This window comes from Pistacia vera, unplaced genomic scaffold (genome assembly GCF_008641045.1).
Source record: "Pistacia vera cultivar Batoury unplaced genomic scaffold, PisVer_v2 Contig284, whole genome shotgun sequence".
Lineage (NCBI taxonomy): Eukaryota > Viridiplantae > Streptophyta > Magnoliopsida > Sapindales > Anacardiaceae > Pistacia > Pistacia vera.
The window spans coordinates 1,236,959-1,253,569 of NW_022196095.1; the positions used below are offsets into that span (position 1 = coordinate 1,236,959).

Consider the following 16,611-nt stretch of genomic DNA (forward strand, 5'->3'; position numbering starts at 1 on the left):
AAAAACAGAGGCTTGCCCTCTCATTAGGGGGCAATCTCCCATAGTCAATCTAGAATACTCAAAACCATCTATTTGCTTTTAAGTTCTTGCTCCCAAAAACCCGACACCTCCGCCGTAGTCCTAGCCTTCGACAAGACTCCTGGTAATTCTTCATCTCCTTAATTCTTATCAAATAATCTCTTTCAGCCTCGCTGACTTGAGCGTCAAAGTGCCTACGGCAAACACCACCCCGGTGCTTTCCGAAAGCTTAATGGTTGCCCTTTCATGTGTGCAAGTCTAGGGGATTGTCAGTGGCCTCAAACTCACGGGATCAGATCCTATTTTATGACGGTAGATTTTTTGCATCTACACTTTTCTAAATAAACTTATATAGAAACTTGTAGTTAGATACTTTTGATTTTAGTCTCATATATACTTTCTTAGTCTATATCAACAATTAGCAAGTTCCTCAATATGGAAACAAATAATTACACCAAATTTATTATTGAATTTGAAATAAACATGGAAACTATCACATAATCAAATTTTGGCTCTGTTTTAAAACTCGAACCAGGACTCGACAGCCTCTTCAATCTGGTTTAAGCTCTAGGGTGGTTTTTGTTACATTTCAAACTTGTAGGGACTAATTGTAATTTTCTAGGGGCGTTTTGAAATATTTTAAAAGATTTATGGACTAATTTATATTTTTCTTGGCATTTTTGAAATAAATTAAAATTTAGAGACTAATATGTAACTTTTAAGGTTATTTTTGTAATATATTAAAATATAAGGGATTAATATGTAATTTTTTAAAAATATTTGTATTGCTAACGTCACCGATCCAACCGACCAGTCCAACCAGTTGAACCAATTGACAAGTGACCCGATCACCTTATTGGGTCTCACAATAGGTCGGGTTTTAAAATAATGAATTTTGGTACTCGTTCGTACCATGATTGACTTGACTTAATTCAATTAATTTATTGTCACAAACATACACCTTTGAGATTCAATTCAATGAAACTTGAATCTAATTATCCATAAGTCCTAAACTTTTTTTTTTTTTTTTTTTTTTTTGAATATTTTGAATATCTAGTGAATATTTTAAGTGCCTTTACTTCAATTTGATTATTTGAATAATGAAACCTAATTATATAGGCCTAATGCCCCTACTCCATAACTAATGTGGTGAAATTTTGTTTTTCTTAAAAAAATATTTAGTCTACATGTTTCTTAAAAAAATATTTAGTCTACATGACAAAGTAACAATTAAAGACAAATCCAAACAATTTAGCAAATAATGTAAAATATAAATTAATTTGATCATGTCAATTAATATTCCATGATCTTTTTTGCTAAATCATTTTTCTAAGAAGCTTGAGATACAATTCATGATATATAATCAAATGTGTTCCACAATGACATGAAAAATCATTTAAAAATATTCATCACCTTTTATAAATATAATATTATAATATTGAAATTAAAATTCAGTGTCATAATATTTGATAACATCAAACGCTTTACATTTAACCATTAGGCAATAAGCATACACCTAAAAATATTGGAACAAATTAAATAAACAATGATTAATCACATAATAGAAATAAATTTTCCTTTTATATCAAGACACCATTAGTTAATAACTTGAATAATCTTTCAACTTTTATTTCTAAGTTATCATTAAACAATGTTTGGTATGTGGGGATTCGAATTTGAAACATTTGGCTTTGATACCATCTTAAGTTATCATCATATCTAAAAGCTTAAACTTGTAGGTGATGACTCAACATATATTAGACCAATAAGCTCTTTCATATCAAACTTGATTTTTTTTGTTTTTTTTTTTCTTTATTTAATTTAAATGTAGGGATTCAAACTTGAGATCTTAGGTTCTGATACTATGTTAAATTGTCATCACACCTAAAAGCTTAAACTAATAGGTGAAGATTCAACATATATTAAACCAATAAAATTTAAGTTTGATATAAAGGGGTCTACTGATCTAATATATGTTGAACCTTCACCTACTAATTTAAACTTTTAGGTTGGATGACAACCTAACATAATATAAGAGCCAAAGGTTTGAAGTTCGAATCCCCACATAAACACATATTAAGGATCAACCACAAAAAAAAATTCAAATTCATTGTAAAGTTAACCATACAATATTCATGTGATGACTTACTTAGTGGTATTTCACTCATAATTGATACCCAGGTTATAAAAAAAAATGAAAAAGATGCTAAATTTGATTATTCGATTGTGGATTTAGTCATTCTTGATGCTTTTGCATGATTAGGGTGTAGTTTATAGAAATTAATTTTGAGAGATTTTAGGATTTAATTGTATTTAGTTGAAAGAATTTAGTCTGAGTTCTGTTAGGTTTTCTATTTGCCTAATATTATATATGTAATTGCCCTTTTTCGTAAAGTGTAACGTTTGAATTTGAAAAAGTAACAGTAGGTGTTTCCGAAATAAGGGGAAAAAATGTCCTTTCATGATAGATTGGGGGTCAAAACGTCATTCTGGCCCTGGCAATATCCCGCAGGCGCCCATGTTTCATTTACTCTTCTTTATCAGTCCATAACACATGCACATCATACATATTAACTCTCAATTCGACTATTTGCTAAAACATGCATGCCATGCATGTCCCTGCTCCAGCTTCAATCGAATGTTTTCAACTACAAAGTCAGTCACGCCGACTGCCCACATAGCCCTCAAAGGTTTCAACTCAAGTCGATCACACCGACTTGACTGCAAGCTCCATACAAGCTCCACTTGGCATACACCTTCGGATCGGCCCTACCCGATCCATATATTTACACCTTTGGATCGACCTGCTCAATCCACAGATTTACACATTCGGATTGACCCTACTCAATTCATAGATTTACACCTTCGGATCGACCCTGCCTGATCCACGGATTTACACCTTGATCGACCCTGCTCGATCCACGGATTTACACCTTCATTGACCCTGCTCGATCCACGGATTTACACCTTCGGATTAACCCTACCAATTTACGGATTACACATTCGGATCGACCCTACTCGATCCACGAATTTACACCTTCGGATTGACCTTGCTCATCCACGAATTTACACATTCGAATCGACCCTGCTCGATCCACATTTACACCTTCGGATCGACCCTGCTCGATCCACAGATTTCAAATTTGGATTGACCCGCTCAATACACGATCTACACCTTGGATCAGCCCACTTGATCCACGGATTTATGCCTTCGGATCAACCCTGCCCGATCCTGGTCTACACCTTCGATCAGCCCTGCCCGATCCACGGATTTACACCTTTGGATTACCCTGCTCGATCCACGGATTTACACCTTCGGATTGACCCTGCTCAATCCATGAATCTACACCTTCGATCGGCCCTGCCCAATCCACATATTTACACCTTCGGATCGACCCTGCTTGATCCATAGATTTACACCTTCGGATTGACCCTTCTCGATCCACAGATCTACCACCTTCAGATCCCCCTGTCCGATCCAGGATTTACACCTTGGATTGACCCCGCCGATCCACGATTTACACCTTCGGATTGACCCTGTCAATGCACGATCTACACCTTCGGTTTGGCCTTGCCCATCCATGGATTTACACCTCCGATGACCTACTCGATCCACGATTTACACTATCGATCACCCTACGATCCACGATTTACACCTTCGGATTGACCCTACTCGATCCAGGATTACACCTTCAATCCCCTGCCCAATCCTAAGCTACACTTCAGTCGGCCAGACCGTTGAAGGGTTTTTACACCTCAATCGACAAGTCATCGACCCAATCCACACAACGATCCATCCGACCTAACGGCTGCTATCACTATCGTTCAATCTCACTCATTCGATTAAATCTACTCTCTAAGCTAAATACTCTTTAATTTAGAAAGTGGGGGCTAACTGTTAGGGCCAAAAATCTCTTGGGCTTAACGAGGCCTAATAACGAAATAAACATGTCACGCCCAAGGCCTCAACCTAATCCCGATTAGGCCTACGCTTAAATCACCTTGCCCGTACCCACTTTATGAGTTGGCTATCCTATAAGTTAAGCTAAACTGAGTTTCAGCCCTTAGCCTACAACAGTCTATAAATAGGAAATAGAATCTCATTCTATTTCCCTTCTACTAAGATTACAATCTTACTCAAACTATTAAACGGATCTAATAAGGTCAAGAAATCATATCTCTTTCATATAGAGATTATCTCCCCAAATAGGACTTAGTGTCCTACTAAGATTCCAAATCTTATTTAAACTATTAAACTTAATCTGATAAGGTCAAGAATCATATTTCTTTCTTGTAGGGATTATCTCCCAAAAAAGAGGATCATATCCTACTAGGATTCCAACCCCTTGGTTCACTATAAAAACAGAGGCTTGCCCTCTCATTAGGGGGCAATGGATGTTATGGGTTGTGCTTGGGAAATTAGGGTTTGTAATTTGGGGATTTACAAAAAAAAATTAATAAAGATAAACAAAAAAAAAAAATTTAAGAATTTAGAAGGACAAAAAAGAAGATAGATTAGGTTGAGAAGAAAAATGCAAATGCAAAAAGTGGCATGAGCTGTGCTATTAACTGTTATTCGCTGATAGAGCATATGCATTAAGCAAACAATTTAGGATACATAATATCAGTATTGATGTAGGACGTATTGGAAGGATGCAAAGGACTATCAAACACTTGATCGTAGGGGTCTTTGCTTTCTTTCTTGTAACTAATTAAATCTAAGAAGCTTCTTAATGATGACAATATTATAATCCAGAATGTACATCTACGTACTTTTTGTTAGGGCCAAAAATCATCTTAGGCTTAACGAGGCCTAATAACGAAATAAACATGTCACGGCCCAATGCCTCAGTCCAATCCCGATTGGGCCTACACTTAAAATCACCTTGCGACCTACTCACTCTATGAGTTGGGCTATCCTATAAGTTAAGCTAAACTGAGTTTCAGCCCATTAGCCTGCAACAGTCTATAAATAGGAAATCAGAATCTCATTCTATTTCCTTTTCTACTAAGATTCTAAATCTTACTCAAACTATTAAACTTAATCTGATAAGATCAATAAATCATATCTCTTTCATGATAGGGATTATCTCCCAAAATATGACTTAGTGTTCTACTAAGATTCCAAATCTTATTTAAACTATTAAACTTAATCTGATAAGGTCAAAAAATCATATTTCTTTCTTGGTAGGGATTATCTCCCAAAAAAGAGGACTCAATGTCCTACTAGGATTCCAACCCCTTGGGTTCACTATAAAAACAGAGGTTTACCCTCTCATTAGGAGGCAATCTCCCATAGTCAATCTAGACTACTCAAAATCATCTATTTGCTCTTAAGTTCTTGCTCCCAAGAACCCGATGCCTCCGCCATAGTCTTAGCGTCCGACAAGACTCCTGGTAATTCTTTATCTTCTTAATTCTTATAAAATAATCTATTTCAGCCTCGCTGACTTGAGCGTAAGAGTGCCTACGGCAAACACCACCTCGGTGTTTTCCGGAAGCTTCATGGTTGCCCTTTCATGTGTGCAGGTCTAGCGGATTTTCAGTGGCCTCAAACTCACGGGATCAGACCCTATTTTATGACGGTAGATTTTTTGCATCTACAGTTTGGCGCCCACCGTGGGGCCTTGACAATCATCTGCGAACGACGACTTACAACATGGGAGGTGACACGAAACTCCTTTTGACTAACAATGTTAATCAGAAAATCCTATCACAATAAGAATTTTTCTTTTTCTTTATTTTTTTTTCGTTTGTTTTATCTATTCACATGCCATATTATATCTATTCGGCATATCGTAATTTATTTTTTATTTTATCCATTCAGCGGGTAGTATAAGATCTTGAAGCTCATATTATTGTTCTAAATTAATAATAGAATAATAATGTGTTAAAGTTTAAAGTGGTGTTCCTAAACCACTTGATTCATTGACTTTGCTTCAACAATCTCTCTTCTCTAATCCTCTCTTCAGATAAGACAATAGCTTCTGTCTCTAACCTTTCTACACGAGCTTTTTCACTTTAATCGTCAAACCACCAGGTGGTCCGCCACCGTCATCAGAGCTTTGCAATGCATTACCCACCACAAAACCAGTCAATTTGTTCATTCAAGAAGATGCTGCAATACGCCAGCATCTCCAGAACCTTCACTCCATTAGAAGGTAACTCAAACTTGACCAGCCTTGATCCAATCCCAATTCAACTTCACAGAGATTTGCCACCACTTTGAAACCCAAACCCCGTCCATCTGTTCTCCTAAAATCGCCCTAACAGCTTCTCCAATCACACAGTGAAATCCTAAAAACACAGTAGTAATCCTCTCAAAACACCTAAAGTCATCTATTAAACATGAAGAGAAACCCCCTAAACAAAACCTGCTTAAGTGACGCCACCCTACTCTCGCCTAATCTCCTTCTCCTTACCCCACTGTATTCCAAAACTCCAAACTCGAATCATCGCCCCTTCCCAACCAATACATATTAACTCAAACCACCTTCACATCACAATCTCCAACACACTTGTCACAAAAGCCCTCACGCTCTTCGCTGTCTGCAAACTTTCCACTCCCCACTACAACTCAACACCACTAAACAACACGAGTAGTCCACTCAATGATATTTGGGTCTGCACATATGATATTAACGTGCCCATTCGGATAAGCCCAAAAATGAATCACGTGCCCACTCAACTTCAGCTGGTTCAGTTCCGACATAGAAAGTAACACCCTCTCTCCACTCGGTCCAGCAAGCATGGGTGGTAGCACTTGAAAGGGAAAGGTATGTGTCATTGTCTCTTTTTAACTACCAATCTATTTGGTTAAATCTTTCTCTATTCGGCCCATTACTTAAATACATGCAGCCCATTTTTCCATTTAGCTCATTCTTTATTCAGTCCATAACACATGCACATCATACATATTAACTCTCAATTCGACTATTTGCTTAAAACATGCATGCCATGCATGTCACTGCTCCAGCTTCAATCGAATGTTTTCAACTACAAAGTCAGTCACGCCGACTGGGCCACATAGCCCTCAAAGGTTTCAACTACAAGTCGATCACACCGACTTGACTGCAAGCTCCATACAAGCTCCACTTGGCATACACCTTCGGATCGGCCCTACCCGATCCATATATTTACACCTTTGGATCGACCCTGCTCAATCCACAGATTTACACATTCGGATTGACCCTACTCAATTCATAGATTTACACCTTCGGATCGACCCTGCCTGATCCACGGATTTACACCTTTGATCGACCCTGCTCGATCCACGGATTTACACCTTCAGATTGACCCTGCTCGATCCACGGATTTACACCTTCGGATTAACCCTACTCAATTTACGGATTTACACATTCGGATCGACCCTACTCGATCCACGAATTTACACCTTCGGATTGACCCTGCTCAATCCACGAATTTACACATTCGAATCGACCCTGCTCGATCCACGGATTTACACCTTCGGATCGACCCTGCTCGATCCACAGATTTACAAATTTGGATTGACCCTGCTCAATACACGGATCTACACCTTTGGATCAGCCCTACTTGATCCACGGATTTATGCCTTCGGATCAACCCTGCCCGATCCATGGATCTACACCTTCGGATCAGCCCTGCCCGATCCACGGATTTACACCTTTGGATTGACCCTGCTCGATCCACGGATTTACACCTTCGGATTGACCCTGCTCAATCCATGAATCTACACCTTCGGATCGGCCCTGCCCAATCCACATATTTACACCTTCGGATCGACCCTGCTTGATCCATAGATTTACACCTTCGGATTGACCCTTCTCGATCCACAGATCTACACCTTCAGATCGGCCCTGTCCGATCCAAGGATTTACACCTTTGGATTGACCCCGCTCGATCCACGGATTTACACCTTCGGATTGACCCTGCTCAATGCACGAATCTACACCTTCGGTTTGGCCTTGCCCGATCCATGGATTTACACCTCCGGATNTCCACGGATTTACACATTCGGATCGACCCTGCTCGATCCACGGATCTACACCTTCAGATTGACCCTGCCCGATCCATGGATTTACACCTTCGGATCGGCCCTGTCCGATCCACGAATCTACACCTTCAGATCGACCCTGCCCGATCCAAGGATTTACACCTTCAGATCTATCCTGCTCGATCCACAAATTTACACCTTCAGATCGACCTTGCTCGATCACGGATTTACACCTTTGGATCGACCCTACTCGATCCACGGATTCACACCTTCGGATCGACCCTGCTCGATCCACAGATTTACACCTTTGATCGGCCCTGCCCGATCCATAAAGCTACACATTCAGTCGGCCAGACCGGTTGAAGGGTTCTTACACCTCAAATCCACAAGTCATCAACCTAATCCACACAACGATCCATCCGACCTAACGAGCTGCTATCACTAATCCGCTCAGTCTGCACTGTCGATTAAATCTACTCTCTAAGCTAAATACTCTTTAACTTAGAGAGTGGGGGGCTAACTGTTAGGGCCAAAAATCTTCTTGGGCTTGACGAGGCCCAATAACGAAATAAACATGTCACAGCCCAAGGCCTCAACCCAATCCCGATTAGGCCTACACTTAAAATCACCTTGCGACCTACCCACTCTATGAGTTGGGCTTTCCTATAAGTTAAGCTAAACTGGGTTTCAGCCAATTAGCCTGCAACAGTCTATAAATAGGAAATCAGAATCTCATTCTATTTCCTTTTCTACTAAGATTTCAAATTTTACTCAAACTATTAAACTTGATCTGATAAGGTTAAGAAATCATATCTCTTTCATGATAGGGATTATCTCCCAAAATAGGACTTGATGTCCTACTAAGATTCCAAATTTTATTTAAACTATTAAACTTAATCTGATAAGGTCAAGAAATCATATCTCTTTCATGATAGGGATTATCTCCCAAAATAAGACTTAGTGTCCTACTAAGATTCCAACTCTTATGTAAACTATTAAACTTAATCTGATAAGGTCAAGAAATCATATTTCTTTCTTGATAGGGATTATCTCCCAAAAAAGAGGACTCAATGTCCTACTAGGATTCTAACCCCTTGGGTTCACTATAAAAACATAGGCTTGCCCTCTCATTAAGGGGCAATCTCCCATAGTCAATCTACACTACTCAAAACCATCTATTTGCTCCTAAAGTTCTTGCTTCCAAGAACCCGACGCCTCCGCCGTAGTCCTAGCTTCCGACAAGACTCTTGCTAATTCTTCATCTCTTTAATTCTTATCAAATAATCTCTTTCAGCCTTGCTGACTTGAGTGTCGGAATGCCTACGGCAAACATCACCTTGGTGTTTTCCGAAAGCTTCACGCTTGCCCTTTCATGTGTGCAAGTCTAGCGGATTGTCAGTAGCCTCAATCTCACAGGATCAAACCCTATTTTCATGACGGTAGATTTTTTGCATCTACAATAAGATGTAGTATTACCAGTTACCGATGATATAATTCTTAACAATAAATAATTTATCGACTTGATCAACTTAACCTTATAATAGAATATGAAGATTTAACCATCAATTATGAACCACCAGTTAGTATAAATAATTATAATTCAATATGCATACATATTAGATTGTAACTATAAATTCAAATAACTTATACCAATTTAATATTTATATCTTAAAAGAAATAAAAAATTAATGTTTTTTCAAGTTTAAATTCTTACTCATATGACTATATTATAAATTATGAATGAGGTAGTAATTAATATCCAAAAAAAATCATTTCTATTCAACGATTAAGTTAAAATGGAATCAAAACAGTGGCATAGATCTATATATTGATTAGCACCATTTAATTTATGGAAAATCCATATCAAACATCTAAATTATAAGACCACATCAGGGAGTTTATGATATAATAAATATCTTTAGTGAAGTTGTAATCCTAATCTCCCTTGTTGATATTATAATTATCCTAATTTTATGTAATGACCAGTAGCACATTAAAAAAAAAAAAAAAAAATTCACCAATCTCATCAATATGAAACTTCATAAGCTTTTGGTGATAGCCTGGGCCTCGGATGGACGATCAAGGGGTCCGCCCGTTGTAAAGTGAGCCCAAAAGCCTCTTCCATATTCAATTTATCCAATGTCAGCCCGCTCGGAAGATCCCAATCAAAGGCATGGATCAATGTGGCCGTAAGCAGTTGGACCATGCGCAAGCCCATGCTCATGCCGGCGCAAATTCTTCGTCCGGCGCCAAATGGTATAAGCTCAAAATCATTTCCCCTAACGTCAACATTAGCCTTTTCTCCCCCGGGTAAGAACCTTTCGGGTCGGAACACTAGCGGCTCAGCCCATTCATTAGGGTCACGTGCGATGGCCCATACATTGACCAACAATGTAGAACCCTTCGGGATGTGGTAACCATTGATCTCACAGCTCTCAGCAGCTATTCGGGGTAAAGACAACGGCGTTGACGGGTGCAGCCTGAACGTTTCCTTGATGACGGCCTGGAAATATGTGAGTTTCGGTAAGTCCAATTCGGAGACCAATCGGTCTCGGCCCACAACCGAGTCGAGCTCATTTTTCACTTGGACCAAGATTTTGGGGTGGCGAATGAGTTCTGCAATGGCCCATTCCGTAGTGCTTGAGGAAGTGTCGGTCCCAGCTGTAAACATGTTCTGCAACAATTCAATGGAAATGTTAGTTGATGGGGTCACAGAGTCAAAGAGTTTTAGGTGTTTGGTTAAATACTGGGAAACAAAGAGTCCACGTCGCACCTTAAAAGAGTGAGTGAATCAGAATCTCTTTGAAAAATGCAATACAAACAAAACAAAATTGAAATGGGGCCTTGTCTTTCTGGGTATTGGGTAACCTTAATTATGCATACGACAATCAGGGGAAGCTGTGGGCTCCTTTATGTTATGTGTAATCAAGATAGTTATATGTCAACAGTCAACAATTATGGAAGGAGTATGATTACCTTACCTGATGGGTGAAATGTTATTAATGAAACCTCAGGGGGGAAATAAACTCATAAAACAATTATGTAACTAATAATAATTGATATTTATTAAATAGAATATTAAAATGAAGGACGAGAAAGTGAAGTTACCAAAAGTAACGCTTTAATTTCAGTTTCAGTGAGCTTCTCTCCCTCATCGTCAGCATTTTCCATCAACGAAATCAACGTACTCAACAAGTCCGTATGTTTTTCCTTCCCATCATGACCGTGCATTTTATGCTCCTCCACAATATCGCCCAAAAACTTGTCGAATCTTTTATGAAGCTTCTTCATCTTCGCTGCCACTCCCTGCAAGTCTAGCCACTCGAGAGAAGGGATAAAGTCGCCGATGTTGACAACTCCGGCCAAAACCATCACCTCCACCACCATCGATTTGAACTCATCAGCCTTCGGATCTTTGCCTCCGGTTCCGTCACCGAACACTCTCCGGCCGAGCATCACCCGCGATAGGGCGTTCACGGTGCACACGTTAAGAAGTTGCGCCAAGTTCACTTGCTCTGACTTTGACCCCGCGCTCACCAACGCACGTGTGAGCCCCGCCACCTCCCCCTAAATAATAAATAATTGATTCATCATAATCACGATAAGAGATTGAAAAGGAGTGCCACTAGGCACAGATCCAACGGTTCCGATAAGAGAATGAGAATCTCAGCTAACACATAATAATTTAAATTGTTCACAATCCAAAATGTCAACTTCAACAACATCACTAGAACTTTCTTGAGTTTCAAAAATACGTAGAAAACTGAATTACAATATATTAAAAATAATTTATAATTCACTGTGTGAACCCAGAGTTGAGTGGATGAGGGCTGAAGAGTCCATTCAACTGTATTTTTTAATTTTTTCATACGGGCTAATTTCATAATTCTCAAACGTCTCAACAACTTTGAAAAAAGTAGAATAAAAACTCCTCTTAAAATATAACAAAAATTTCTTTAAAATATTAAAAACTTTTTTTAAAAATATTAGTCAGTGCAAAATGCCCATTTTACCCTTGTTAAAATCCTGATAATTAAGCTGATTTCCTCCGTTGAACTGAAGAATCAAAATATACGTTGAGCTTTTTCATGCATATATGACAACTTCTTAATTAAAACAAACCTGTCGAACACTTCTGTAATCATCCAAGGCCTTGCCGGAGAAAAGATGGACGGAGCTAATCTTCCTCAACAGCCGCCACTTTGCGCCGTATGGTCGGAAAACAAGGTCCTGATAATTATAGGCAATATGTTTGGCACCGGAGTTCGGCGGCCGGCTTGAGAAATTAGTATCATGGACCTTCAAGAATTGGGCTGCCACCGACGCCGAAGCCGCCACGATGACATCAACAGAGCCCAGGCGGAGGTGCATGAGCGGGCCATAAGTTCGGGCCAGCGCCGCCAAAGAGTGGTGGGGCATCTGGCCCATGTGGGTGAGGTTCCCGATAATGGGCCGCGGCTTTGGGCCCGGAGGAAGACGGAGGGATTTCCGGTTGAAAAGTGAACTTAAATGGAAGATGAGATAGATAAAGACGGCAAGAAGTATGGAATAAAGTATGAAAGGAGACATGATTTTCCAGTTTTGTGAGGAAGAAAATGTCATAATAGACGTAAAGAGAAATAGTCTTGAGAATTGTTATATAGGAAAAACAAGCCGTGTGTAGATGTGATGAAACAGTGGTCTGTTAGGTGGTGTCATATTATACAACTACCAAACTTGGTAGATGCACGTGAAGTGAAAAGCAGTCAGGCAAATAAAATAAATCGTAAATAAAGGCTTTCACTTCAACCAGTAAGTTCGAGCTTTAACTCTTAATAATTAACAAGTGATTTGTCTTAAATTTTTGCATTAAATTACTGTATTAATTAACCAATTTTCATCAAGTTTTATAAAAATATGTTTTAAAAGAGGTTACTTAAAGTTATAAACATTTATTTTGTGTTGCATCTCAAAAATATTTATATAATTTAAAATAAATTACTTTAAATTTATTTTTGTAAACGGTAAAATCTATGATTATAATTATGAGGATCGAATTTTGTGATGTGAGCCACTAGAGGTTGAAAAAATGGGCCGGGTTAGGCGGGTCAACCCTAACTCGGCCCACCTTAAGGACGGGCTGGGTTCAACCCAGTCTAGGTATCCCCTGTCGGGTGGGTTGGGCCTTCATAGGCCAAGTCAACGGGTTATTTTTATTTTATTTTTCGCCCAACCCGTCGAGTTGGCGATTGTCAACCTGTCGAGTTGGCAACCGCCAACCATTGGATCGAAAAAAATTAAAAAATTAAATTTTTATATTATTTTATTTTTTACAAAAACTCATTTTACCCTTCAAATATAGTTGTTTTATAGCAGTTGAATGGGTCTTTTTGGTTATTTTCTTTTCCCAATTTTCTCTATAAATAGGGTCTAAACTTCTCATATTTGCTCACATCCCAAATTCTCTCATTCTCTCATTTTCTTTATAAAAATCTCTCAAATCTCTTTGTTGTCAATTTACTGTCATTTTAATTTTTATTAGTTTTTACAATTTTCAATTCATATTTCCAAATTCCAATTTTCCTTCTTTAATTCTTTTATATCCAATTTTTTTTTTTTTTTAACTAGTTAGGATAGATATTTCCATCCCACCATCAATTTCGATGATGAAGAAAATTATCCTAGTCCTCCTTAATTTACTATCATAAATGCAATAGATTCAAACAGTCTCACTTTCCCATTCTCAGAATCTGATACACCTCATAATATTTCCCCTTCCTCCCCATGCTGGTACAACTCCCGATGGTTCTAGAGATCGTTCTCATAATCGTCGTCCTCGTCCAACTCCATCTGAAGTAGAAGCGGGTTTAGCAACTGCAGTCAGAACTGATGACAGGCACACATAAGACATTTGGATGCATTTCGAAAAGTTTTACGAGATATAAAATGGAGTTCAAGTGAAAAAAGTAAGATACAAGTATTGTGAAAATATTTATAAAGCTGATACAAGTAATGGTACTAGTACTTTAAAAAGGCATGCTAGTAAACATATAAATCATCATGAAAATAGAAAAACCAATCAAACTCAAATAACTAATATATGTAATACTTGGCGTTATAATTCTTATGTATATAGGGAACAATTAGCTTTATATATTGTTGTAACTGATCAACCTATTAATATGACCGAAGATAAATATTTTGAAAGATTTATTAAAAATTCATTTTTTGAAGAATTTAAAACTTATTCTAAAACTTCAACTAGAAATGATTTAATAAAATTGATTGGGAAAATGAAATTAGAATCAAGAAATAAAATACATAGTTGTCATGTAAGTGTGACTCTAACAGCCAATATTTGAAGTCGTTGAGCTAAACATGATTATATTTATGTGACTAGTCATTATTTTGATAACGAATATAAATTAAATAAATCTTTATTGGAATTTAGATTAATGGATGTGGATCATAGTTGTCAACAAATTTATAATAAAATTATTGAAGTTTTAGAAGATTATGATATTGTTCACAAAGTGATAAGTTTAACTTTAAATAATGCAAGAGCTAATAGGAGAGATATAAATTTTTTAAGCAAATTTTCTTTTTATGACAATATGAAGTTTTTTCACCAATGTTGTGCATGTCACATTATTAATTTAATTGTAAAAAATTGTATGAAAAGAATTTGTAATAATATTGATAGAATTAGTGATTCTTTAGCTTGGATAACTAGTAGTAATAGAAGAAATGCTGAATTTCAAGATGATTGTAAAAAATCAAATTTGTCTCCTAGAACTTTTGCATTAGATATGCCTATTAGGTAGAATAGTACTTATTTAATGCTTGATTCATGTTTACCTTATGCAAATTTAATTAGTTATTTTGTAACAAATTATAGGGATCCTCATTATTTGGTAGAGAGTGATTGACATATAGCTCAAAAATTTCATTCTTTTCTTAAAATTTTTTATCTTGTCACTTTAAAACTTGATAGTGTGTATTATCCTACTAGTCTAATGGTAATACATACAATTATAAAAATTTCAGATTTATTTGCTCGAAACAGAAATAATGAAATTTTAGCGGGACCAAAGAGAATGGAATTAAAATTTAAAAAATATTAAAAACTCATTCATTCTCTTTTTTGTTTAATTGCCATATTTGATCCCAGTATTAATTTAGCGGGTTTAGAAAATAGTTTAGACACGTTAAGTGAAAATTTACAAAAAGAAGCGTATGTCAGTCAATTAGGAGAGATAAGATAGTGTCTTGGAGAGGTATATTTGTAATATAAAATCAGGTATGGGAACCAGCAAAGAGGCGCAATACCCAAGGAAATAGCATTAGAAGACACAAATGAAGACTTCGACTCCTAGAGTGCACTTACTAGGCCGAAGAAGACCCAAACCTGAAGCATAGCCTCCTCTTTAGAAGCATCAACAACAAATATAATGTCCTCCATGCAGCTACAGAGTAATGAGCTTCACCAATATTTGGGAACCCCTGACTTGCTACCAGAAAATCCACAACAAAGAGCCAACTTTGATGTCTTGGAATATTGGAAAACCAGAAAATGTATTTTTCCGGTACTATCAAGACTTTCCCTAGGTGTTTTCTTGTTTTTGTCTCAACCGTCTCATCTGAACAAACATTTAGTGCAAGTGGAAGAATTTTAAATGAAAGGAGGACTAAACTTTTACTAAAATTGATTGAAGTCTTCACATGTCTTCGAGATTGGGAACGGTCGCGCCATCAAGATCAATACGAGGTTGTCGGTGATACTTTAATTGAATCATTTCAATTTTATAATTTAGATGATACAGATAAAAGAGATCCTAGTCAACCCTCAAATTAGTTGTTTTGTAATTTGTAAATTAACGGTCAATTATTGCACTCTTTTTTTCCTAGCCAAGTTTTTGTCCCAATTGAGTTTTTCTTGGTAAGGTTTTTAACGAGGCAATACTTGTTATAATTTCTTATTTTATTTTTTGATAAATAAATAAATATAATTTTTCTTATATTACAATTTAATCATATTAAAATTGAATTAATATTTGAAATGTTAACTAAAAAAAAAATTAATTTAATTGAATTGATATTTGAAAAATTAACTAAAAAAAAAAATCACAAAAGAAAAAAAAATTTGGGTTGGCCCACACAAAAACCCCGTCGGGTTAGGGTTGCAGGCCGAGCCGAGCTGATCCTTTTAGACAAAGAGGTAGGTCGGGTTAGGCCCGACCTATAATTTGGCCTACAGGTCATTTTTCCACCTCTATAAGCCACTGACAATCTAATGGACCTATAGAGGAGGGTTTTACGGTTGTGGGGGCTCGGGTAGCACCGAGATGTCGTCGAAATATTCTGTGACCTTGAGGGTAAGAGTGCTAGAACTAGTATGTGATTTTCTGAATGCCTAATTAGAGGGTTTGCCCTTGCTTATATGGTAAACCTAAGGGATCCAAATCAGACTCGAAATCCTACTAGGTGGAGGAGTTTTAGTTTAGGAAGGAGATATGATCTAGTTCCTTTATCAGGTTAAGCTTAACATTATGAATGAGATCCGAGATCTTGATAGAAGTAGAAACAAGATAAGATTTTGTTTCCTATTCATGGATTGCTGTGAGCTAGTGGGCTTGAGC

At 37.3% G+C, this 16,611-nt stretch overlaps 1 protein-coding gene across 1 annotated transcript; it reads right to left on the reverse strand.

The window, feature by feature from the left end:
• Positions 1-9,779: 9,779 nt before the first annotated feature.
• On the reverse strand, positions 9,780-12,626 carry LOC116134244 (flavonoid 3'-monooxygenase-like). Its single transcript, XM_031419916.1, has 3 exons — positions 12,116-12,626; positions 11,102-11,560; positions 9,780-10,667 (listed from the first exon to the last, which is right to left on the reverse strand). Exons 1-3 carry the CDS (start codon positions 12,593-12,595, stop codon positions 10,020-10,022), a joined length of 1,587 nt encoding a protein of 528 aa, XP_031275776.1. The 5' UTR covers positions 12,596-12,626; the 3' UTR covers positions 9,780-10,019.
• Between the last annotated feature and the right edge of the window lie 3,985 nt (positions 12,627-16,611).

Excerpts from the sequence above, each read along its gene's own strand:
- LOC116134244 (XM_031419916.1), bottom strand. The coding sequence starts at position 12,595 with ATGACATTTTCTTCCTCACAAAACTGGAAAATCATGTCTCCTTTCATA. Across the intron at positions 11,561-12,115 it reads ATTACAGAAGTGTTCGACAG|GGGGAGGTGGCGGGGCTCAC; the intron begins GTTTGTTTTAAT and ends TTTATTATTTAG. Across the intron at positions 10,668-11,101 it reads AAATTAAAGCGTTACTTTTG|AACATGTTTACAGCTGGGAC; the intron begins GTAACTTCACTT and ends GAATTGTTGCAG.